Source organism: Prunus avium, chromosome 2 (assembly GCF_965620075.1).
Source record: "Prunus avium chromosome 2, drPruAviu1.hap1.1, whole genome shotgun sequence".
NCBI lineage: Eukaryota > Viridiplantae > Streptophyta > Magnoliopsida > Rosales > Rosaceae > Prunus > Prunus avium.
Window position 1 is genome coordinate 36676022 of NC_142285.1, and position 24931 is coordinate 36700952.

The window sequence follows — 24931 nt, forward strand, 5'->3', positions numbered from 1 at the left end:
TTGTGCTTATTCTTGCAATCATATTATGTCTCCTATGCATAATCCTCTCTTAAATGATGACATAACAAAAGAAGAGGATGGAAAAAAAGGGGCATTCGGAAATCTCTGCAAGGCAGTCTTTTGTATGAGTTTTTGGCTTCTTTTTACCCCTTTCAAAAGTACATTCTTAAGGTGTTTATTAAGGATTCTTTGGACTTCTTGATGAGAAGATGTTTAGCAGTTTGACCATTAATTGCCATTTGATTTGACACAGTATCCGAATGGCAAACCCGGTGATTGTATGCTCCCAAAGTACATTGAGAATTGCTAAAAGCAAAATTACTCAAGGTACTATATATGTGTTCCTTGGATTGTTGTCTTTTCCCTTGGCTTATGACAAAGTTGAAGATATCCAAATTCTTATAATACCTTAAATTAGGTCATCTGACACCTCTTCTCTTTCACAGGACTTCTATGAGCTGTGGCCTCTGAAATTTCAATGCAAGACAAATGGTGTTACCCAGGTATAAAGTTCATAGCATCTTTTATAAAGTACTTGCTAGTTTCATTAGACTATTCCTTCTGTTTATGTGGTTGAAGAAGAATGGTGAGATACACACCTCCAAAGATGTCAAATAGGGCTTATGGAGCAGAGTGTTCCACAGAGTTAATTAAGTAAAATAATCTGCAGACTTTAAGTGCAGTACTGAGTCTTCAATATTTTCTTGCTTATAGATAAGAAACATTTGCCAATCTTTTATTAGGCTTGGAGACTTAAAACCTTCATTTTAGTGTGTAAGTTTTCATATGCCTTGGTTACTTAAAGAACTCCATAACCCAAAAGTTACAGACAAAACATTCATATCTGATGCCACTAAATCCAGCACCAGTTGCCAGGGCCATGAATTCTTGTTCACTCCTCTCCTTCCCTCCCGGAATTTGAGTCATCATCGCCACATCAAGTTGGAAAGTGATTTTCATAGCAGTGCTAGTCCCGGGCATAGCTGGAAGAAGTGCTTCCACAACAATCACTTTTCCATTGTCTGGAATAGCTTTGTAACAATTCTTCAACAGCTTTAGGCAGTGCTCATCGCTCCAATCATGAAGTATCCACTACAAACAAATGTGTCAGAAGACAAGTAGAACAGCTTCATATATTTAGTTACCATTCTTAAAACTAAAACAACAAAACCAAAAATTTTATGCTTTAGAAATTCAAAAATTACCTTCATAAAAATGGCATCCCCACTTGGAACACTAGCAAACATGTCTCCTCCAACATGTTCCACACCTGCAAAAAAAAATATTTAACTTCCATTTTATATGTACTGCATACCGCTTCTGATGAAGCAAAAACTAAGATTTCACATTGAATCAAATAAATTAAAGTCCTACCAGGATAGGAAGGGGCATGATTTATGACATGGGGCAAGTCGAAATTGATACCCTTTATATGTTGATATCTAGATGTGATCAGATTAAGGGTCACTCCCAAACCACCACCAACATCAACAAGTTGTGTGAGGTTCTTGTCTTCAAGGCCCTTGTAGATATGAAGAAGTTTCTTGATGACAATGGTGGTGTGGTTAAACATTGCTGTGTTGAACACTTGATTAAACCTGGGGTCCAAACCTGGATACTCAAAAGCGTGCATGCCATAGACCCTGTTAAATGGAATTCCTCCTTCAACAACAGCATCTTTCAGTTGAGACCTGTGAATTTATTATGTGTAGAAAGTTGGAGTTAGATACCCTATTGGCTATTTGTATTATAATTAGCACAAACTATGTGGTTTGTTTCTTTGATTTGGGGAACTTAATAAAAGTTGAATTATTAGGGCCTTTCTTCTATTATTGGGTGGACAACCATGTATAATTTTGATAGTTACTTCCCTAGCCAAGATTCCCAGACTGACTTTAATATTATGCCATTTTAAGGACTATGGAGTGAGTCTGTCCCCTTACACAGAAGTTTGATAATTCCCGAGTAGTTTTCTGGTTTTCCCATTATATTAATATGAATATAATTATGAGTAATGCATGTGCCAATATATTAATCGAACTTAAATAATAATAATAATTAGTCAAAAGATTAAAAATAAATGAAGAAAATATAGAAAAGGAAAGAGGATAATTAATTAATAGCAGGGGCAAGAGGGCTTAAACTAACCAGCTTTCCATGTAGACCTTGTCTTGAATCAATGTCAAAACGGGGCCCAAAGAAACACCTTCTTCATCGTTCCCAAAGTACTTGGACACAGGGGCAAAGCTGTAGACCCTCTGAAAATCAGACCCACCATTAGCAGCAACAGCAGAGCAATTAAGAACAGAGTAGCTGGTGAGGAGCCTGAGGATTCTATCCACCATCATGGGTGCCTCAGGGTTCTTGGTGCCAATCTTGGCTGCAATCTCAGACGAAGAGAGCTTGGCCCCTGGACCCTCTCTGGCTATGATGTCAAAAACCCCAAGCTTAATTGCTGATTGCAGAGACATGGACAGCGCAGTAGAACCCACCAGCTGCATGGCATAGCAGAAGCTTTCTTCTTCCTCTTCCTTTGTAATTTCATCCTCAGGCTCAGCATGATTTATTTTGGGATGGCTTTTTCTCTCCAATGAAGAAGCCATTGGACTATCTATATTTACGTTCTGAAACTCATTGCTAGTGGAATGGGTTTACTTATAGCTAGGTATCATAACATACAATTCACGTGGCTCTAGTATATAATATTCAGACAGTTGGAATACCAATTTATGAAGTAAGGATATAATTTAAAACATCTTCGACATTTTCATCAATATATTTCGCCAATTAATTTTGAATTAATTTTGAGTTTGATGTTCATATTCTAATATATTGTAACAATTAATTTAAGCAACATGGCACCTTCATGAAAATGGTGTCCCGTCTACTTAATCATGTTTAAAACATTCAACTGGAGGGGAATCAAAAGAAATGCTTTGACCATATAAAATGTTGAAAGAGTAATGAATTAATAAAGTCTTACTAATTACCAGCAGGGCATGTACTAAGGGGCATTTCCTATGCTAAGCATATAGTTTTTATTATCTTTGAATGGATATCTACAAAATAGACAGTTTAGATTAGTGAAATACAATGCGAAGTGAACCTTATAAAAGTGTCTTTCAAATAAACTTATTTAAAGAATCCCTTAACGGAATCTCTATATATATATGTGCATGCAACATTAGCCAATCAGCAAAACCAATTTACAAATAGCACATGGGCAGAGCATCTTCTTGACTCAGAGCCTTTGTCTAATTCACAAATGAATAGTTTATCATAATAACATTAAATAGGTAACACTAACAGTTTATGAAATAAGGATATAGTTGTCAAATGATGGTTGACGATGGCAGTTTGGTAAATAACACAGATAAATAACTATGCCTGTCTGGCTGGCGAACTCCATAACCCCAAGATCACCGACAAAGCATTCATACTTGACTTGATGCCACTAAATCCAGCACCAGTTGCCCCTAAACCTTTCTGTACCAAAACATAAAAATACAAAAGAGCTTGGCATTAATTGGACCATCTTTGGCTATGATATCAAAGATGCCAATCTCCTTCGTATTGTCTTCTCTAACCACAAATCAAGGGTAATTAATTAAATGAAAGGGGATTCTGAATAACTAATTGATTTTGGTGGTTGGCATTTTTTTTCCATTGACAAACTTTTTGTTGTTGTTGAAAATTAGATAATTGTACTCAATAATTGATCACAAAAAACAAATACCCATAAAAGATTAATACAAAGATGGATGCACAATAACAGCAAATGATTAATTCAGATTATATTCATTGACAATCTTTTGTTGCCGCATTAGAGACGACAGTTTTTCCTTCACATGATATTTTACTTCTTAACAATTTGATAACAAAGACACAAAGCACTGAATTTGCAGTTATTATTAATTACTACTAGTAATTAGAAGGTCTGACTAGATGCCATTAAATAGTAGCTAGAAAGGCCATGACCCATGATGATGAGTTCTTTCTTGCTATGCTTTTTTTTTTTTTTGGTCTGAACCATGAGGTGGTCCTGGATGGGCCCCAATTATGGGTGGCACCTTTAAGCCTTAACCACAACCCAGACTAATCCCCACTCACACCGGATCGGCCCGTAAGGGGTAAAGTGTTGGCCAAAGTGGTGACTCCGTACGAGAGCAGAGATTGAACCCCTGACCTCTCTTAAGGAATGAGAGTGCCGAACCACTCATACCAACCACCTTGGTTTCTTGCTATGCTTTTTCACTCTCAACCACAATTGCTTTTCCATTGTATGAAATTGCATTACACTGTGTTAAAAAAGTGTGAATTCAACGTCAGGGAATTAAAGTCTTGCCTAATTATTTAAAAAATCTTTAGTATTTTCATCAATTACCAATTGATTTTGAATTTTATGTTCACTTTCAAAAGTACATTCTAAAGGTGTTTATTAAGGATTCTTTAGTCTTCTTGATGAGAAAATGTTTAGCAATTTGACCATTAATTTCCATTTGATTTGACAGAATATCCGAATGGCAAACCCGGCGATTGTATTCTCCCATACTGTGAATGGTGTTTCCAAAGTACATTCAGAATTGCGAAAAGCAAAATTATTCAAGGTACTATGTGTTCCTTGGATTGTTCTCTTTTCCCTTGGCTCATGACAAAGTTGAAGATATCCAAATTCTTATGATACCTTAAATTAGGTCACTTTGAATTAGTGAAATACAATGCATATGGATCCTACAAGAGTGTCTCTCAAATAAATTTATTTAAGGAATCCTCAAAGGAATCTCTATAGAAATGCGCATGCAACATTAGCCAATTAAGTAGAGATAAAGAAAAACCATTTTCTATAATAACCAATCAGCAAAACCAATTTACAAATAGCAAATGGGCAGAGCATCTTCTTGACTCAGAGGCTTTGTCTAATTCACAATAATAACATTAAATAGGTCACGCGCGCTATGCAAGTGTAAAAGAATAACAGTTTATGAAATAAGGATATAGTTGTCAAATGATGGTTGACGATGGCAGTTTGGTAAATAACATAGATAATTAACTATGCCTTTCTAGCTAGCTACTGAAAGAATCCATCACCCCCAGATCACCGGCAAAGCATTCATACTTGACTTGATGCCATGAAATCCAGCACCAGTTGGCAAGGCCATGACCCATGATGATGAGTTCTTTCTTGCTATGCCTTTTCACTCTCAACCACAATTACTTTTCCATTGTATGAATTTGCATTGCACTATGTTAAAAGAGTGAATTCCACGTTGGGGAATTAAAGTCTTGCCTAATTGTTTAAAAAATCTTTAGTATTTTCATCAATTACCAATTGATTTTGAATTTTATGTTCACATTCTAATAATATATCGTAACAATTTTTCTACAAACTAAAGTCTAACATGTCATTGCCACCTCAAAATTAATAATTCAATCAAGACTTCGATGAAAATAGAGCATATATATATATATATATATAAAGTCACAGGTACTAATATGAATTTCCAAGCCTTAAGCAAAAGCCCGAAGAACCAAACGCTTTTAATTCAGAGTCATACGTCTTGTGCAAATATCAAAGTTCCTCAAATGATTAGATGGTCAGATGTTAGTTTACCTAAAGATTGGGTTTTAACCACGGAATGCCCCCCTAAGCCAATTCAACGAAGCCTTAATGATTTAGATTACATTCAACCATATTTAGACGGTACGGTCAAAATTAGTTTTGATAGGCCAGTCAAGACCACAGTCCAATTAGAACAGTTACCTACGCCTAGTCAATCTTTTAAGCCCCCAACAGTAGAGTTGCCGCATTAATTACTCATGTTATTTTAGTTTTTAATATTAACAATGATTCTTCAAAAAATTCGAACTTAAGACTTCTTCAAACCAACATAAAAATTCGATGATTGACTATTCCCTAGTATTGTTAATTATAGGCCATGACTTTTATTTATTTATTTGGTTGTGATAAATTGATTGTACCAAAAACCAAAATATACATACAAACCCAATTCAATCAAGAATTGAATGTCTGAAAAAACAAACCAGTGATGTCTTGAATCTGTTACCCAAAACGATTGGAGGCCCAAACAGAATCAAAGCCATGAGAAGGGCCTTAGGAAGCACCATTCATTGTCACAAGGTAGTTGGACACAGCACAAAGGTTAAGGCTAGCTGTGCATAGAGCCTCTGAAGAGAACTTGGCATGGCATTGCCAACGAGAGTTGTAAAAATCGTTCTCTTCACTATCCAAGTCTAGGTTCGAGTCATACTGCTGACAATCTCTTTTGATGGGTAATTTGTAAAAAAAATAAAAAAAGGGGGGGACTAAGACCCCCTCTGTAAGCCCTCAAAAATACCTTGGTATGTCTTGGCCTTAGGATAGGGTAGTCTTCCCTCCCCTAAACTTTTCTGTACAAAAAAATAATAAATAAATAAAAAGAGAGCTTGTTGGACCATCTTTGGCTATGATATCAAAGATGCCAATCTCAATTAACTTATAAATTGTGTGAGTTGTAGCCAGAAAGGGAAAATTAGAAAGATTTGTTCTCCTCATTGATCAAAACAGAATGAAAGATTTGTTCTACAGGGCATTAGAGACGACAGTTTTTCTTTCACATGATATTTTATTTCTTAACAATTTGATAACAAAGACACAAAGCACTGAATTTGTAGTTATTATTAATTAGTGCCAGTAATTAGAAGGTCAGAGAGGGTTCAATAAACAACAGCATGGGGAGATTATTGAGAGCTTAATGAAATGATTAAGCAAGAGAGGTAGTCTTAAACAAGTCCAAAGAGGATCGAGTGTTGAGGCCTCTGTCCCAGAATTTCTCATAGAACTCAGCGTAGGTAAAGCTCCTGTAGAGGGGAGGGTGATGATCATCAACAAGTAGTGGGGCTGGCTCCATCACAGCATCATACGATGGGCAATAGAATGTTGGGATGGAGATCCTTTCCTTGTCGCAATTCACCACTGCTCGATGGAGTACACTCTTATAACGATCATTACTAACAACCTGAACAAAAAAAATATATATATATATATATATAAAATTTGGTGATATTGGTGATGATCTCATGTAACCGATCAACATCATATGAATTTATGCACTTTAAAGCAGTTTTTTCATCTGCCTGGATCTGGATATAGCTAATATATGCGTTTTTTGTGACTTAAATATCTGCCACTTGCTGCCCTAAACCTTCATCATTTTAATGGCTACCCACACTTGTCAATCATGCAAGCCACGGGTCAATCATGGCTGCGTCACGGGTCGAATACTTTCCTTATAAATTATTGAAGAGGTTCAATAAATGGGGATGATTTTGCTGACCTGGATTTGATCACCAATGTTGACAATGAACGTATGTGGCATGGGCTTGACTGCAACCCATCTGCCATTGTTGAAGACCTGCAAGCCTTCCACGTCATCTTGAAGGAGAACGGTGACGACATTAGGATCAGCATGACCAGGTAAGCCATAGGTCAGCTCTGGCTGAGGGCATGGCGGATAGTAATTGATACCCATGTGCTGCCCATGCTTCCCCAATGCCCTGTTCATGTAATCCTTTTCTAAGCCTAAGCTTTTTGATATGGCTTCCAGAAGTCTCTCTGCTAATCCTTTCACATTCCTGCAATACTCGGCCACATCTTCCCTGCAAAATTTCAAATCTAATTAGAGAAGGCTCTTAATCTTAATTAATTCTATCAAAAGTTTACCTAATCAATATAGATTCACAGTCTCGCAACATAATTAACATATTAAGTGTGTGTTACATTATAATAAGTATTTGTCTCACAACATAAATCTCGAACGCCCGACCTGAAAGACGGAGGGTTGGAGGGCCATTCATGCATGTAGTCCTCGAGAGGGTAGCAATGGAGTCTCAAGTAATCTCTCCAGCTGGAGACCTTCTCAGTTTTGACATTGAAACTGGTGGACAGTCTTGTGGTCTTCAACGGGTCGTCGGAGAAACACTTGAGCCTTTCACTTTCTGGCAGATGAAAAAACTCCCTTGCTACTTTCAACATGTTGTCGATCACGGCCTCTTCAATTGCATGGTTTTGGACCTCAAATATTTTAATTTTACAATGAAAGAATTAAATTACATTTTTACCTTAATTAAAAAAAGAATTTATTAATTATGTGTTACCTGAAAGAAACCATAATTTTGGCAGGCAAGGCCTATCTGGTTGATTATTTCATGGCGCCTCGAACCTTCGAAACCGTGGAAATTGATGAGAGGGATAGAGTGATCGGAGGGCTGGACTTGGTCGAGACTTGGACGATCATGTACAGGCCGGACATAGTTGGAGGGAACACAAGTCACACCAGAGGCAAGATCGGATAATAATTTGGCAGCCATTATATGTTGTAACACTACAAGTTTTCAAAGTTTTCAAGGATCCCTGCAGCTGCTTGCGCTTTGATCTCCAAATATTTCTTTAAGCTTTACCAATATATAAGGTGGTCAGTGAACATCTTCAAACGAAAAAAAAAAGGGTAAAAAAAAAAGAGAATAAAGAAAAAGACAAGAAAAATAAGTGTAGGGGTGTAATTACAGGATCCTCTTGTGTGTTTTGTCTACTCTGAGATCTAATGTTACATGTATCATATTTACTAATCGAATTCGCTATTAATTTAATATTATTGCATCATCATTGGCGTGTCAAATCTGAATATTGTGTTTTATATGTAACCTTAGGCATGAATGAATGAACAAGTTTGGCAATGTTTCTATTACAAAATCAGCATAAGTATTTAATATTGCTATACAATCTAGAAAGAGAACATTAAAATCATCTTTTTAGGTAATTTGTTAGTTTAGTTTCAATTGCTATAGAATCTAGTAAGAGAATATTTCAACGAGTTTACAAGTAATTTAATACTTTAGTTTCTGTTTCTTTGAGCCTATCCTATCTGTTATAGAATTATTCTATAATTGTGAAAAATTCATGAGCTATCCTTTAATTATTTATTCATAGCTCTTATTTTAAAGTTCATAATTCGTAATTTGTAATTTGTAAATGAATAATGCTACTCTTATCACCTTTGTGTACCACGTTCCCATACCACATTATGTGGCAGATGAGGTGAACAACCACATCAATTAAAATTAATTTTACATTTTTTTTTTTTTTTTTGATTTATTGACACTTTTTAATTGATGTAGATGTCCACTTCATCTGCCACATAAGGTGGTACGAGAATGTGTTATACAAATGTGGTAAAAGTAGCATTAGTCTTTGTAAATCTCGCCTCTTTGGGTGCACTTCCTTATCCAACTCGTTGTAATTAACGAATCTCCACTTGCAAAAATAATCTTTAAACGGTGACTCAGAAAATGAATGATTATGAGTAATCAAAACAGGATGGTATTATCCTAAAATCAAAGGTTTTTAAAAATATATATATATATATATATCTTTTTGGTGTGTTATATAGAGTTATTTGACATACATTACCAAATATTTAATTAACTGCGCCTTTCCATTCAACACTAACTCCAAAGACCCTTTCCAAGTTCTAATCGCACTTCATCTGTCTCAACTTCATGTGTTATTTTATTTGACCAAAAAAAACATCCTGTTTTAAAACACTTTACACTTCCTCCACCTATTCTACATTTCGACCGCATAAGTACGCTCTCACTTTTTGACCCAAATTATTTTAGAAGCATCTAAAAATAGTAAAAAGAAAATTCAATTCAGCTGCTTCAAATAGTCCATGGCATCAGCCTACCAACTTGATAAAGAAGGTGTGAAAATTCGCCAAGAAATTGGAGGACTATGACATCCGCGGGAATCGAATTCCACTTTTATGTTCTCCAATATCTCATAAAAGGTCAAGCTTTAACTTTTGGTTTCAAGATAAACCAAATTTCAACATTGCTGATGTAGCACTACTAGAACATTAGCTTTTCTAGATGGTTAGTATATGGTGAAAAGTCAGGTCCCATTCAACAACGTTGAAACGTTTTTCAACTTTTTTTTCTTTTTTTTGAGTAATTTACGTTTCAACTTTTCTTTCAGTCTTCCATACCGTCATTCTGATGCCCCTTAATCTTGAGGTCCTGTGTAAGTGAAAAACTCTGGGGTAATACATCTCTTGAGAATAGTGCACGAAAGGCCAGGCGCCCCTAACAAAGGTATAGTTAACATGATAAGAGAAAGATGAATTGGAAAAACAGATTGGACAAAACCAATCCGATTGCAAAGCATATATGTTCAAATACCTCTTCAGAGACCTCTTTCCATGAATCATACATGTTGCTGACACATCTACTGCGACGTTGACTATACTCAGCAGCTGGGTGACTTGTATTAGGCTCTTTTAGTTCTTCCTTCCCTTTCTCATTCTTCTCTATTGCAGCTGTCTCGTCTTCGCTGTCGCATGGTGTGTTGGAACCATACGAGGAACGGTCAACCTGCTTTTGTTTTTTGGTTTGATAAGAAGCTCTGAAAATAGATGAAAAAGTACTAGAAGAACCAAACAATATAAAAGGAAACCTTTTTTCTTATCCTTGCATGGTTTGAATCATGAACTTCTTCAGTTGACGCAACGTCCTTCTCATCATCAGTATTAGCCTTTGCAATGTTTGAATGTTGAGCTTCCACAGCTTCCGTGTGTTTTGAGTCCAATTGTTGATCCTGCAAGGAAGGAATTTGAAGAGAACTCTCTCCTCTCTCTCTCTTGGCTGGAGGAGCTTGACCAGTATCCATTGATGGAACTGGAACCCCGGTCATAGAGATGGGAGAACAGCTAAAATCAGTTTGAAGAGGAAGCAGTCTATGGACTGCCCACCAAGCAGTTGCAGCAGTTACAGTGGCAGCAGCAATTGCTGCCATACTTGGGGGGTCTTCCCTATTTTTCACATTTGCATAAGGCCAAAATGCAGCTGTAGAGCTAGCCGCAGAATGGGCTGCAGGATTTTGTAACAGAGAAGACACAGTAATACTTGAAAATTTCTCACCTTGAACCAACTCCTTTTGAAAAGCATTATTAGTGTTCCCCAAATTTGGAGCTCCACTTGTGCCAGTATCGCCAACTATCATTTTGGCATCAATTTTCTTCAAATTCTGATTTCCTTTAAGTTTAATAGTGACATGAGATTCATTTGTTGCATCCCTAAAAGTGCAAGCATTTCCGAGTGCTACCTGTGAGGGTATGGCATTATTGTTTGCAGAAGAAACAGAGGAGCAATGATCATCTTGGAGCAAGGTGAAGACTTCTGCGCAATTGGCTACCTGATTTTCTGCATTATTTGCCTTTTCTTCTCCAAAAGGTCTCTGATCATAAAGAAGTCGTAGGTCAAGTAATATTACATGCTTAAGAATAGAAGCATGAGAACAAGAGACGGCTATGTATTAGAGAAATATATGATAAAAATGATAACCTCATGAAGTGGTTCTTTCTCCAAGTCGACTACTTGTTTATAGCGTGAAGAAGATGCTGATGACAAAAGTTTTCCAACCTTTGCTCCCACATGCAATGTGGCACATGTCGATGCAGCTGAACAAGACTTTCGAGGATAAGGATTGCTTGGTTTTCTTTTGGGACGCGGAGGCGGAATATCAATGCCAATTGATTGTCCTATGGGAACACCATTAATGTGTGCCTCCTTCTCCAGCTGGTAGTGAAACAATTTCTTGTCAGTCTTCATATTTAAATTTATATAAGTTTTACCGGACACCAAAACTAGTGGTCTGATTCAAGACAGAATGGAGTGGAATATCTCAGATACTCTGGTGAAAGCTCAAGCATCATTAGTTAACCTAAACCTATATTATGTACCCAAAAAAAAGAAGGAAGTCTATTGATACCCTCAAGAACTTGTGCACAGTTAGCCTCACTATAGGTTGCCAGTGGCGAAGAGGTTCCAAATGAGGTGCGCCCATAATCAGTGGAACTTGATTGCATCTAACCTAGGCCGCCAGATTTAGTGTTGTTGAATTACCAATTAACTTTGTATATGAAACAAATGGCGACTTGGGATTCATAGTAAAGATATAACATTAAGTAAACAGTATAAAACCTAAAGTGCAAATTAAAGGATCAATATTTTTGGAAAACCAACAATAGGCCGGACACATCTAAAATAACCAAGAGTTGAGAAGGTACCAATTGACCTTTGAAAAGAATTTCTGAGCATGACTCCTGATCTGCACAGCAGTCTTTGTTCCAATATGTTCTGCAAATCAAAAACAGAAGAAAAAAACACATGAAAAAAAACATTTCTAGTCATTGGTAAAAAGAGATATTTAGCATATTCAGCTGAAGGCTAACAAGAAACTCAGACTATAAATGCAAACAAATCGACTTCCAACCCTTTCGCAATAGCGGTAAGTAAAGAAATGAACAAATGGGCTAAGATAAAATCAAAGCTAATGTGCCCTAACCTTCAATGCGCTGCCATGCTCGGCCATAGAGCTTCAGGGCTTCAAGAAACTTATTATGCTCCTCATGTGTCCATCGCTCTCGCTGCTTGGTAATTGTATATGGCTTTCTTGCCTGCCATCAACAAAAATCCAGAAATTCAGCTACTTTGCTCTTACTAAACAATTTCAATTTTAAGTTTAACAAAAAGACAGTCTCAGCTCTGTTACCTTGATGACCAAATCTTCCCTAGATGAGTTTGGTTCCATTACTAGTCAAAAACAGCTGAGAAGAAACCAAGGCACAATTAAGCAGTTGATTTTTGTTTTTGTTTTTTTGGTAACAATTAAGCACTTCAATTTCAAATAGTGCAATCTTAGCCATCTACTTGGTTGCAGAGAAAATGAAAACAAACAAGAAAAGAAAATTAATTTTGAATGTTGAAATATGAGCTTCTTCACCATTTCCTCAGTTCAGATGAAGTTTATCAGTTCTCTTCTTCATCAAATTCGAAGCTCAAAAGCTCAAAATCATTACACATTTATTTATTTATACTTAGAATTTTCTGATCAGCAACCAAACGGAGAGTGAAGAACAAGGCCAATCAATCCCAAAGGGAAGCGAAAGCGTACCTTCTGAGAAAGCCATGGCGGATTGAGAGCTTTCGAGAAGACGATGGATGGTGGCTGAGACTCCAATAGCTCGCCGGACACTCGCCGGAGAAAGCATAGTTTTCGTTAGTGGATGCGAATGGTTCAAAAATCGAAGGCAATTGCACAAACTCCATAGAGTATATAGAGGCATTGAGTTTGGCTAGGGGAACCATCTCAGCCTTAGGCCCGCCATTTGGTTCGGCTAAACCAAACAGACGGATTGAACGAACTTTTCTGAGTTTGGCAACCGATTTCCAAAACTATCAACAACAAAAATTTAAATTTTGGTTTAATTTTGATAAGTGCTCAAAAAATCTAATTTTATCAATATCCACCACTGATAACGAAAAACATTGAAGGAATCACATAAATATTTGTCAAAATATTTAGGCAAATATTAGTATAAAATCATTATAATCTTATAGAATTTTTCTCGTAGTGCGGTTCTTTGAGATGTTCATATGCGCGCTTGAGGACTTAGCCAAGCATGGGAGGTAAACTCTCGTGCAACAGGAATACCATTTTTTTTCTATTACGACTAATAACACGATGATATAAAAGATAACTTTTTCATGTGTCATTATATTATTTGTTCATAATAGCAAAACAATATTATTCCCGTCGTTACAAAAAAAGGTTTTTTTTTTCAAGTATAGGTGTTCACTTTCACAACAAATTTTTTTCAAGCTTAAGGTACTTAATCTCTATTAGCAAATGCGATTGGTAATGGTATTGAATTGATTGATACTTAAAGTTCCCACACAGTTCCATTTGGCCTACTAAGAACCCGCCAAGCTCACACATGGACAAAGTTTTGGGTCCACCAATGCCCATGCGGTTAATACATTATTGATATTTGACCATACATGTCCATAAATTGATTGAACTAGTTCAGTTAACCACATTGAAGAATCACATATATGCATGAAATGCGAAAACCAAAAGAAAAAGAATTAAGAAGATGAACTCCGCCTTATGCAATAGATAAAAGTGTCTTTCTTTTCAGTGTTGAAAAGAGGTTTTAAGTTCGAATCTCGCCGACTCAGTTGATAAAAAGAGACAGGGAATTCTCTACAGATAAATACAAATGAGACTTTAACTTTATTTATCTTCAAGCAATAAGTCATTCAACATTTGCTCCTGAAGAATAATAACCACCATGTGTACCGACATCACATCCACTACTATTTCTTGTGAATTTTACTTTTTCCAATCAAATTATTTGAGGCTACTAAAGCCTCCTCATGTCATGAGACCCGCACGCCAAGGCATCGCGATAGGTGTCGCACAGGTTGCGGCTGAGTTGCTTTTCCCTCACATTTGCACTTTTTCCAATCTTTTTAAATATTTTTATTATTTATTTATTTTCACCTTGAATCTCATCCACAAACTCTCTTAGCTGTGCGACCTGGGTCCCAGATGACGTGACATTTCAAGAGGGAGGGAGGGACCGTCCGGTCCGGTCGTATGGTACGGAACAACGAACGAGAAACATGTGGCATCGTTCTGATCCGCCACGTGGGGAGAGATCCGACCGCACGAAGCACCGGTTCGCACACTGCGGTTACAGTCCGGTATCTTTTACTGAAAACAACAACGGTCCCATCCCGTACTTTTTTTGGTAAATCAGGTCCATGCAGTGCAGGTCATGGAGTTGGTCGTGGCCGTTCGTTTGTTTGGCGGCCAAGCCTCCCTCCTCCTGCTTTGAAATGAAAAAACTATGCCGCAGCAATTTGACCACGAGGAATTTTTCAAAGAGGAAAGCTTCTGTTTCACTTTCATGTCGGTACGTTACTGCCAAGAGTATGTGAACTGTACTCTACCATAAAGTATGTGAACTAATATCACGACATAGCAATGTTATGCTATCACACACAAACGTTTTTATTCGAAACTTCCAATCCAAGTTACCTAACAAGTTTGGAAACCCTTAAATCATTCACTTCGCTAAGCATTCGGTTGTTAGATGTCGTGTTAAGCCTTTAATTCTTTAATTTATTGTTACATGTCATGTTAAGCCTTTAATTTGTGTTCGTTAGTCGGCCCGTTGTGTTTGAAATTTTTGTGAAAGTGTAATCAAATGTGTGAGAGATGTAATTACAATCACATGATGATGATGATGACATTATTAAAACGAAAATAAATGTGCAAATGTGAAAGTTATCATGCTAAGATGTGATGCGTGTGTATCACTTTCTTTTTTACCAAACTCTCCATTTCAAGTACTCTTCATTTTGAATTTCTAGTGATAGCTCTCCAATGCGAAATTTGTAACTTATGTAAATAATTAATTTCAAATAGATTTATGTTCAAACCCTTTCTCAACGAGAACCTAGGAAGTCAACAACACATATTTTACCTTACGACTAAGCTATGGACCCATTGGCTAGTCCAAAACACAATTGAATTCAACATTCTTGAAATGTTAGAAAAACTAATCATGTACAAGGTTTATCCAGGGCACCCTGCCTCCAGCAAGAGACCTATTGTTTGCTAACATCACACTTGCAGCAGACATAATTGAAAAAATTATATTCATTACTATATAAATAAAAAATACATTATTGCTGATGAGTATTTTGATTAGGTTTAATTAGTCACATTAAAAAACAAATTATAAAAAAAAAAGATATCTTCGGGGGTGTTTGGTATACCGGATTAAGGGTGTGACTAAATTTATCTTAGACTAGACCACCCATTTTCCTCATCACCCATGTGGAAATGAGCTTGTTTTAAGTGACACTTAGCTAACTCAGCTTTTAGCTTTAACCTTATCTTCACCTTTTCTTCCATGGCATGTGGTTTGGTTCTGCTAAAAACCCTAAACCCAACTCTAAGCACTTTTTGTTATGGTCTATAATCCCTGTTTTACCCTTTTGTCAAGCAGCTCTTTCTCAGTCACACAAGGACCAACAAACCACATTATATGTAAATTAATGGCGTTTTATTTTAATAAAATTTATGAACTGTACTGAGATGAAAAGTTTAGCAAGATTTCTCCACTAAGAGAAATTCCTCGTGTTGGTGTCCGGACAAATTCAGCGGGTGCATAATCCTCTGTATTGTTTCTTTCTCAATGCAAGAGGGGAACATGTCACACGCCCGCCCAAACTCATTTCAGACTTACGCTTTTGTTATTAAAAAATAAAAATCAAATCAAATTTATGGCAATTGGTTAGATTAGTGAATTTGTTCCTTGTATTTAAGTTTGAGTTCTCTACATCGTAGTCTACATTATTGTTTGTATTATGCTTTTTCGAGTATCGGTGATTGGGGTATGGGAGTCTACACAAATATTTATTGGATGCCAAGAAGTTTCGAATCTCTGTCCACATGAGTAAGGTAGAAGAACTCAATACCCTACTAGCGTTTGTATTATGCTTTTGTTTTTTTTATTTTTAAAGTCAAACTTATAGTCTATGTAAGTTAAGCCTGCCAATGAGTCCGTAAATTAGAATGGAAAACTTGAGCATGGTGGCCTAAAAATTTGATTATAAAAAAAAAAATGGTGGCCTAACAAAGAAACAGCCATGATCAACTGTGTTACATGCACGATACTGATTGTCCATAAATGTATTGGGTCGTTTATTTACGAGTAATGCTATTTAGACACACAACATTGACCACTTTAGATTATCACCTTATATGGCAATTGATGTGCCATGCCAAATCAATTAATGAATGTAACCATGTCAATTAAAAAACAAATTAAAAAACCCTAGCATTCCTAGTAAGTGGCCTCATGGCAACATTCATTAATTGATATGACATGACACATTAGTTGCCACATAAGGTGGTCAGTTAAGGTGGTCAATGTTGTGTGTCTAAATAGTATTACTCTTTATTAAATACAAACGGGTGGTGCTAGAGGCACCAACTTTGGGCACCAACTCTCTAATAGAGGTGGAGCCCGCGAATACAACGGGTCCCATACTCTAATAGAGAGTTGGTGCCCAAAGTTGGTGCCTCTAATATTTTCCAATACAAAAAAGGTTTTGGATCATAGCCTCACATGAGAACCGTGCCTACCGTGTACCCCGGTGCGCTTTCACACGAACGGTCTGATCTCTTTCCATGTGGCAATCACGTTCGTTAAAATCCATCGTCCTCGTCCATTGGTCCGTACCGTATTTGAACCGGACATCAACCGTTTCCCGGTTGTTCTCTCCCCTCCCATACATTTCAAACGCCACGTCAACGGAGGGCCCACAGCGCACAGCTGGATGCGCTTTTACGAACGTAGCCTCAGCGCGGAGAGTTTGTGGTTGTGGATGAGAATCGACGGTGAAAAAAAAATATATATATATAATTTTTGAATTAATTTTAAAAAAAGAAGGAAAAAGCGCATGTGTGGGCTACAACTAACGCAGCCGCTAAATTTTCGACACGTGGCGTGATCCTAAGACACACTCGTATCAAGTAGAAGGCTTTAAGGCTTTGACAGCCTCAAATAATTAAAAAAGAAAAAAGAAAATGGAGGGGAAATAGTAGTGGCTGAGAATGCTCCTTGCTCACAACAACTGGAGCTTCTGGTGTGTTGGAGTTTTGGTATTAGGTCTCTGTGCACAGCTCCCTCTTTCAAGCCAAACTCACTGCCTTCTATAATATACTCTTTTCTATTGAGAGCCTGTGAAACTATCTTTGATTTTTGCCAATCGATTTTTCGAAGCAATTCGGATCCAGCTGCCATAGCCGGAAACTATGCCTTCTCCGGCGAGTGTCCGGTGAGTTGATTGAAGTTGAAGCCAGTCGCTGTCTTCGTCTCGAAAGCTCTCTGTCCACCATGGATTTCTCAGAAGGTACGCTTTCGATTTCCTCAGGGATTGATTGGCCTTGTTCTTCTCCACTCTCCGTTTGGTTGCTTATCAGAAAATTCAACGAGCTAAAAAAAGTTCAAAATATAAATCTATACATGCTAAGAATGAAGAAGAGGACTGATAAAGTTCATCTCAGCTGAGGAAGTGGTGGCGAAAGCTCATGTTTGGACAATTAAACTTAATTTTCTAAATTTTGTTGTTTTCATTTTCTCGGCAACCAAACAGATGGTTAAGATTGCAGAACAAGGTCTGTCTGAGTCAGTAATAGAAATGGATATTGTTTACTGATCAAACTTTCTCTCTCTTCTTGTTCGCCTTTTTTCGTAGTTAAAGGTTTTGGCGTGTGCCGGTTCGTTTTGGTGAGGATTCTGAATAAGGAAATTTATTTTAGTTCTTTCGGTGACGCCTCTCTCTCTCTGTGATGCGCGGTGGAGTCTGAAATTTTCATTAGAACAGTTCTGTTTTCGATTTTCGGTTTCTATAAAGTATCGTCTAGTTAGCTTCAGTGCATATGAAATTGGACTGCTTAATTCTGCTGCTATAAAATCAGAGACGGATCTCTACCGATTGCTGTGGCTTGTTTTCTTTTTGCAGTAGCATCACCTTCTCAGCTCTTCTTTAGTAGGACAACCAAGACGGCTTTACTCGTACTAAACCTCGCTGCTTTCACAAATGAGAGAAGGTTCTTGTTCTATCCGTTGCTCGTCAGAGAGGATTTGAAGCAGCGCAAGCTGCGCGGGTCCGGTAATGGACACACAGTCATCCGGAGAAGATTTGGTCATTAAGGTAACACAGATGGACTCTCTTTTGTTAAATTTGGAATTGCCTAGTGAGGTCTAAGTAGCCGAATTCCTGTGTTCCTGTTAATGGTAGGCAAGAAAGCCATATACTATTACCAAGCAACGAGAGCGATGGACAGAGGAGGAGCATAACAGGTTTCTTGATGCCTTGAAGCTCTATGGCCGAGCATGGCAGCGCATTGAAGGTTAGTTTGAATTTTGTATTATCCCTTTTGTTCATTTCTTTACTTATATCTGTTGAGAAAGGGCTCCAAGTGGATTCGTTTGCATTTATAGTGTCAATTTCTTGTTAGTCTTCAGCTGAATCTGCCAAGTATCTTTTGTTAACAATGATTTGAAATGCTGTTTCTTATGTGTTTTTTTCCTTATTTTGGGACATCATCTTTCTCCCTTTCCCCCCTTTTTTCTTCGCTTTTTTTGTTTGCAGAACATATTGGAACAAAGACTGCTGTGCAAATCAGAAGTCATGCTCAGAAATTTTTTTCAAAGGTCAATTGGTACCTTCTCACCTTATGCTTATTTGATATGTGGTTCTTTTTTTTTTCGTCCTATTGCTTGGTTTTCCAAAACATTGATCCTTTAATTTGCATTTCTAGGTTTTTATTTTTTATGAAATGCTGTTGGTAATTTATTCTATCATAGCAGGTGCATTATAGTTCCATTGCCGTGACTGTAACCATGATGTCATCTCATTTAGCTATGAAAAACTATGAGGCCTTTACAGATTCTTGTAAATGCTACTCTGGTAGAATGCATTTGTTCTTTCATATGGCTCTTTCATATGATTGCTAGCCATACTAAATTCAATAAAAAGGATGGCCCTGTGCATGAGGTTCCGTCAATGCGAGGTCTGGAAAGGGTAAGATGTACCGACCCATACCACTGTTTTCAAAGAGGCTGTTTCCACGACTAAAACATGCAACCACAAGTTGTTTGGGGCAAGCCATACATGGAACTGGCTGAAATTATTTTATCTTTAAATTTTCAATGTTATGCATGATAAACCAAATGTATGCGGAAGTGACTAAAATATAATTTCAAATTTGAACACAAATGCAGTTGCTAATTTTTAAGTTTCTCTGAAGGCTTACTTTTATAGAAAATGGGTATACGGGAATTCGGTTTAGCTGCAGGGTTTCTTACTGGTTCCCATCCTTTGGCTGAAAGAAATCCCTGTAGAATATGCCCAAAAGTAGATGTCAACAGAAAGTTTGAAAAGAAATTTGTGGTAGCAAATGTTGGTTTATTGTTATGCTGCTGTCAAGGAGATTTCATCGGTAGGAAAAGATGTACATGCCTTCTGCAGTTAGGAAAATATCAATAAATGAGTTGTGTGGTTCTTTCATAATTTCAAGATGTCAGTCATGATCTTACTAAATGTTTCCTAGTCATTCATTATACAGGAGGGCTTGACCTTATAGAAAAGGGCGCCCTTGGGAGTTTGGGAAGGTATATTGGCTGCTATCATATGATTATACCTAGTGAAGCATCCGTACAGATCAGTAACTGGGAAAGTTCTTGCAACATACCGTTCATGTGACAGGCCCACATACAAATTGTGGACTACAGTGTGTACACTGATTTATCTTCTCAGCATACTCGGAATGATGTTTGCTTTTAGAAAATTATTGCACTTGTTAGATGAATTAGCTGAGATTGACTTGTCTACTAGGCCTTTGATTGATCATCATTCATCATCTAAAAGGACTTTGATTAGGAAAATTTGATTTCAGGATTAGTGTGGATGGAGGGGCACATGATTTTGTACTCTGACTACAGTTCTGAGTGAGAAGCTTAAATTTAAAGACATAGTGGCTCAACTTCAATGGATATTCTTAGGCTTCAAAGAAAGAAAACTTTACTGTTGGGTTTAAAGGTGAAATGGAGGCTACGGACTGGTGCATGTAGGTATTTTGAGCATTTTATGGGTATAACTGTATAGGAGAGAGAATTTTGGTTTAGGTATGGCTAGGAAAAGTGTGGAACTTGGTTCTATCAGGTGCTGTTAATAACGAAAGAGCAATGGAACTGGTTGAAATTTGATAGAGAAAAGATAGCGTCATGCCAAGGTAGGGGTTTTAAGGTTTTCAGAGTAATACATAGGGTTTGCTTATTGGCTGCTTCCAATAGAGTAAATATTGAAAAACTGAAGGAATAAATTTGTGAGAAATTATGGCTGATCGCAGTTGGGTTTTTAAGGTTTTCAGAGTGTTACATAGAGTTCGCTTATTGGCTGCTTCCTTTCAAAAGACAATGGATTGATATTGCAATAGAGTAAATATTGAAATACTCAAGGAATAAATTAGTGAGAAATTATGGATGATTGTAGTACTTGCACCCAAAGAAGGATGTATTTCTTGTATTAAGTTGATTTTGAAGCTCAAATTATCTCTTAAAAGCAAGATATGTGATGAAGTTGGCATTTTGTAGTGCTTGGAACCGAAGCTTGCCTGCACCAGTGATTGGTGGGTTTCACTCATTGTTTATCTCATGTGGCTAATACAACAGAACTAAAACTCCGTAAGTAAAAACTTTATTGTGTAGAGGGTGAAAATAACTGGATTCCACCAGTTTCTATTGGTGCAAAATTATTGTTCCTTTTTTTTCTCTATCAGGGATTGAGGCATTTGGAGTCAAGGCAGCAGACGTAAATAGAAAAATCTTTACTGTAGTACCTCCATTGTACTAGGTTTCATAGCCACCCCAAATCTGGTTGAAAGAGTAAATATGGTTTACTCGTTGTAATGTTTTATCTGTACTCTGAATCTTAAGTCACTATTTGTGTGGTTTACTTATTATAGAAAGTATAAAGATAAGATAAGATAAGATCATATACAACAGTAAATTCAGGTGGACCATGTGAGATGTTGTCTTAGATAGGTTAGTCCCAATGAATTAATACGCCATTGAGTTCCGCTGATGATTGATGGTCCTTATTGGAATCTCTCATTGGCAACATAGAGTGAGGCTAACTGTGCACAAGTTCTTGAGGGGATCAATAGACATCATTCTTTTTACGTTACAATGGTGTGGTTCCATAATGGTCTTTCTTGGAACTTCAGAGCGAAAAGCTTTTGCACTTATGCATGAGTTTCCAGTGTAATACCTTTTTAGTGGCTTACTCATGGAAAGTTGGAAACAACTTTCAGTTTCCAACCACTATCCTCTTCATATCAACACTACTAGACCATACCATGAGGTGATTATCCTTTTCTTTCTCCTTTCCCTCCTAGAGTACAGATGTCTTAAACAGCACATTACATTGATATGCACTGGTTTCTCTAGACAAATTCTGCACTGGTTTTTAGGTCCTCATTTCATATAGGTTAAATTAATGATGCTTGAGATCTTCCAAATTCATCAGACTATTTGAGACATTTCACTCAATTCTTTTGGCATCTGAACACTGCATTTGGTGCCCAATAAAACTTGTATTTGACTTCAAATATGAATTCTGACGAAAAAAGGTTTTGCTTCCAGCTGGAGAAGGAGGCACACAATAAAGGTGTTCCAGCAGGACAATCAATTGACATAGATATTCCGCCTCCGCGCCCCAAAAGGAAACCAAGCAATCCTTATCCTCGAAAGTCTAGTTCAGCTGCTCCTACATGGGCCACATCGCATGTGGCAGCAAAGGATGGAAAACTTTTATCATCAACATCATCCTCGCATTGTAAACAAGTAGTGGACTTGGAGAAAGAACCACTTGATGAGGTTATTATTTTTATTATATATTTTTCTGATCCAAATACATTTCATGTTCTCGCGATTCCTGTAATAGTACCTAACCTGCGACTTCTTTATCAGAGACCTACCAAAGAAGACAATCCAAGAAAGGGAAAAGAAAATCGGGATGAAAACTGCGCAGAAGTCTTAACTATGCTCCTAGAAGATCATTGCTCCTCTGTTTCTTCTGCAAACAAAAATTACATACCCACACAGGTGGCACTAAGAAATGCTTGCACTTTTAGGGAGTTTGTGCCTTCCCTGAAAGGGGTAATAAGTCAAGATGTAACAAATGATTCTTATGTCACTACTGAACTTAATGGAAATCAGAATTTGAAGAAAAATGATGCCAAAAAGATAGTTCAAGACAATGGCACAAGTGGAGCCTCAGAGTCAGAGAACACTAATGCTTTTCGTAAGAAGTTGGTTCAAGGTGAGAAAGCAGATGATTTGAATTGTGCATTGCCAACAGATGGGATGCAAGGAACTCAGACCTACCCAAGGAATGTTCCTGTACACGTACTGGATGGGAGCCTAGGGGCATGTAACCAAATTACTCCAGCAGATATGTCATTCACGGATACTGCTTTTCATCCTATGGGCAAGGTTCATGGACAGCCTAACCTTTTCGCAAATCCAACTGCATCTACTACTACTGAACATGAAAGTAATGCATCAAGATCTTCTGTTCACCAATCATTTCCAGCTTTTCACCCTCCCTTCACCCCATTCCATCATGGTCAAAAGGATTACCAGTCATTTCTGCACATTTCCTCCACATTTTCAAGTCTTATTGTGTCTTCTCTGTTACAAAACCCTGCAGCCCATGCTGCAGCTAGCTTTGCAGCCACATTTTGGCCTTATGCAAATGCAGAAAATACAGAAGATTCTCCAGCATGCCCCCCTGGAGGTTTTCCATCTAGGCAAATGAACTCCCCTCCAAGTATGGCAGCAATTGCTGCTGCCACTGTAGCTGCTGCATCTGCATGGTGGGCATCCCATGGATTGCTTCCCTTGTGCGCGCCTGTTCAAACTGCTTTTAGCTGTCCTCCTGTGTCCATGACTGGGGTTCCATCAATGGATACCGGTGAAGCTCCTGCAGCCAAGATAGAGAGAGGAGAGAATTCTCTTCAATTTCCTTCCTTGCAGGATCAACAAGTGGACCCAGAACACTTGGAAGCTGTGGAAGCTCAACATCCAGCTTCAAAATCACCAAGTGTGTCATCATCACACTCTGATAACGGAGGTGCAGAACCTAATACTGTACTTAAAGCTGCTGCTGATGAGAAGGTGGTAGCATCAACTGAAGATGTTAATGATTCAAACAATGCAAAGAGCAGAAAACAGGTTTTCTTTGATATTGTTCAGTTCGCATGGGATGGACTACTAGTCCTGCTTTCATCACTTTGTACCTTTCTTCCATTTTCAATAAAATCTTGTTTCTTATTAAAATTAAAAAAACAGGTTGACCGTTCTTCGTGTGGTTCCAACACACCTTCCAGCAGCGAAGTAGAGACCGATGCATTAGAGAAGCAAGAAAAAGGGGAGGAAGAACTGAAAGAACCTGATCTAAATCACCCACCTTCTGACTCGACTTATCGTCGCAGTCGAAGTATCATCAACATTAGTGATCCATGGAAGGAGGTTTCTGAAGAGGTAGCCCAACATAGGGATTGATTTTGATAAATCCGTTTTTGGAATGAATTGTTATCTGATCATGTTAACTACCTTTGTTAGGGGCGTATGGCCTTTCAAGCACTATTCTCAAGGGAGGTATTGCCCCAAAGTTTTTCACCTCCCCCTAAGGACGAAGAGCATCAGACCACTACAAAAGAAGGAAAGCAAAATGCTGAGGAGAAAGATGAAGATGCATCACTATTAGACCTAAACAAAAAGACATGGGTGTCATTTTCGTGCCACCCGGAAGTGGAGAAAAATGTGTCACCCGTAGGAGACAACAATGCAGAGGGGCTGCTGACAATAGGACTTAGCCAGGGAAAACTTAAGGCTCGTCGAACAGGATTCAAGCCTTACAAAAGGTGCTCGGTAGAGGCTAATGAGAACAGGGCAGCCAATGCCATCAGCCACTGTGAAGAGAAAGGTCCCAAGAGGTTACGCTTGGAAGGGGAAGCTCAAACTTGACATTTGGCATTGCATTGCAAATCAAAGGAAACCTTTGTTGTTGCATGCAATCTAATAGTTTCCCCTTTATTTATATATTGTTCCTTTGTGTTTCATTTCTAGTCCAGCAGATCAGAAACTTGCCTTGGTGTGTACCGTATATAATCTACATTTGCTCGTTAACTATCTTGAACCCTTGGAACTGCGCTTGAAAGATTTCCTTAATTAGACTTCAGCTAAGAAACATTTTAAGTATTTGATGGGCCTTGATATGCCCACTTTCCTTAGACTCTTGACTAGCGATTTTACTCTAAAAAAGCCCGCAGGTTACACAGAAACCCCTGTTGTTCTTGCTAGTTCAACTTGTGACACATTTTGTGATGTGATCAGAAGCTTTTGCATGCATGATTTTTATTTTCTTTACGAAGCGTAATTAT

At 37.7% G+C, this 24931-nt stretch overlaps 4 protein-coding genes across 15 annotated transcripts; 1 reads left to right on the forward strand and 3 right to left on the reverse strand.

Annotated features, from left to right (window-relative positions):
- Window positions 1-655: 655 nt before the first annotated feature.
- LOC110764059 (caffeic acid 3-O-methyltransferase-like) lies at window positions 656-2627 on the reverse strand. The gene is made up of 4 exons (XM_088247733.1): window positions 2149-2627; window positions 1375-1691; window positions 1206-1270; window positions 656-1092 (listed from the first exon to the last, which is right to left on the reverse strand). The coding sequence occupies exons 1-4, from the start codon at window positions 2601-2603 to the stop codon at window positions 796-798; spliced, it is 1134 nt and encodes a 377-aa protein (XP_088103859.1). The 5' UTR covers window positions 2604-2627; the 3' UTR covers window positions 656-795.
- Window positions 2628-6655: 4028 nt separating this feature from the next.
- On the reverse strand, window positions 6656-9423 carry LOC110764016 (protein DMR6-LIKE OXYGENASE 2-like). Its single transcript, XM_021966917.2, has 4 exons — window positions 8155-9423; window positions 7824-8071; window positions 7335-7656; window positions 6656-7016 (listed from the first exon to the last, which is right to left on the reverse strand). The coding sequence occupies exons 1-4, from the start codon at window positions 8365-8367 to the stop codon at window positions 6762-6764; spliced, it is 1038 nt and encodes a 345-aa protein (XP_021822609.2). The 5' UTR covers window positions 8368-9423; the 3' UTR covers window positions 6656-6761.
- Window positions 9424-9688: 265 nt separating this feature from the next.
- On the reverse strand, window positions 9689-13503 carry LOC110764006 (protein LATE ELONGATED HYPOCOTYL-like). Of its 6 annotated transcripts, none has more exons than XM_088249184.1 (9): window positions 13010-13494; window positions 12608-12662; window positions 12401-12512; window positions 12131-12192; window positions 11398-11631; window positions 11249-11290; window positions 10511-11158; window positions 10237-10431; window positions 9689-10140 (listed from the first exon to the last, which is right to left on the reverse strand). In XM_088249184.1, the coding sequence occupies exons 2-9, from the start codon at window positions 12644-12646 to the stop codon at window positions 10030-10032; spliced, it is 1443 nt and encodes a 480-aa protein (XP_088105310.1). In that variant the 5' UTR covers window positions 12647-12662; window positions 13010-13494; the 3' UTR covers window positions 9689-10029. The 6 variants fall into 6 exon arrangements, with proteins under 6 accessions (XP_088105310.1, XP_021822593.2, XP_088105309.1 ...); XM_021966901.2 differs by having other exon boundaries at window positions 10511-10731; window positions 10975-11290; window positions 13010-13489; XM_088249183.1 differs by having other exon boundaries at window positions 9689-10108; window positions 10511-11290; window positions 13010-13503.
- Window positions 13504-17493: 3990 nt separating this feature from the next.
- LHY (Homeodomain-like superfamily protein) lies at window positions 17494-24781 on the forward strand. 7 transcript variants are annotated; one of them, XM_088249437.1, is made up of 9 exons: window positions 17494-17829; window positions 18175-18332; window positions 18442-18633; window positions 18721-18832; window positions 19075-19136; window positions 22128-22361; window positions 22455-23720; window positions 23838-24029; window positions 24111-24781. In XM_088249437.1, the coding sequence occupies exons 3-9, from the start codon at window positions 18595-18597 to the stop codon at window positions 24513-24515; spliced, it is 2310 nt and encodes a 769-aa protein (XP_088105563.1). In that variant the 5' UTR covers window positions 17494-17829; window positions 18175-18332; window positions 18442-18594; the 3' UTR covers window positions 24516-24781. The 7 variants fall into 7 exon arrangements, with proteins under 7 accessions (XP_088105563.1, XP_088105564.1, XP_088105562.1 ...); XM_088249438.1 differs by having other exon boundaries at window positions 18175-18302; XM_088249436.1 differs by having other exon boundaries at window positions 18175-18206.
- The last annotated feature ends 150 nt before the right edge of the window (window positions 24782-24931 follow it).

What these genes read in the sequence shown, in the direction of transcription:
- LOC110764059 (XM_088247733.1), bottom strand. Translation starts at nt 2,603, where the DNA reads ATGGCTTCTTCATTGGAGAGAAAAAGCCATCCCAAAATAAATCATGCT. An exon ending in AAGGTCTACATGGAAAGCTG is followed by an intron (nt 1,692 to 2,148) that starts GTTAGTTTAAGC and finishes ATAAATTCACAG; the next exon opens with GTCTCAACTGAAAGATGCTG. An exon ending in TCATGCCCCTTCCTATCCTG is followed by an intron (nt 1,271 to 1,374) that starts GTAGGACTTTAA and finishes TTTTTTTTGCAG; the next exon opens with GTGTGGAACATGTTGGAGGA.
- LOC110764016 (XM_021966917.2), bottom strand. Translation starts at nt 8,367, where the DNA reads ATGGCTGCCAAATTATTATCCGATCTTGCCTCTGGTGTGACTTGTGTT. An exon ending in TCCAACCCTCCGTCTTTCAG is followed by an intron (nt 7,657 to 7,823) that starts GTCGGGCGTTCG and finishes GAAATTTTGCAG; the next exon opens with GGAAGATGTGGCCGAGTATT. An exon ending in ACATTGGTGATCAAATCCAG is followed by an intron (nt 7,017 to 7,334) that starts GTCAGCAAAATC and finishes TTTTTTGTTCAG; the next exon opens with GTTGTTAGTAATGATCGTTA.
- LHY (XM_088249435.1), top strand. Translation starts at nt 18,595, where the DNA reads ATGGACACACAGTCATCCGGAGAAGATTTGGTCATTAAG. An exon ending in CTCAGAAATTTTTTTCAAAG is followed by an intron (nt 19,137 to 22,127) that starts GTCAATTGGTAC and finishes TTTTGCTTCCAG; the next exon opens with CTGGAGAAGGAGGCACACAA. An exon ending in GGAAGGAGGTTTCTGAAGAG is followed by an intron (nt 24,030 to 24,110) that starts GTAGCCCAACAT and finishes TACCTTTGTTAG; the next exon opens with GGGCGTATGGCCTTTCAAGC.
- LOC110764006 (XM_021966899.2), bottom strand. Translation starts at nt 12,646, where the DNA reads ATGGAACCAAACTCATCTAGGGAAGATTTGGTCATCAAG. An exon ending in AGCATGGCAGCGCATTGAAG is followed by an intron (nt 12,193 to 12,400) that starts GTTAGGGCACAT and finishes TTTGATTTGCAG; the next exon opens with AACATATTGGAACAAAGACT. An exon ending in AGAAAGAACCACTTCATGAG is followed by an intron (nt 11,291 to 11,397) that starts GTTATCATTTTT and finishes CTTTATGATCAG; the next exon opens with AGACCTTTTGGAGAAGAAAA.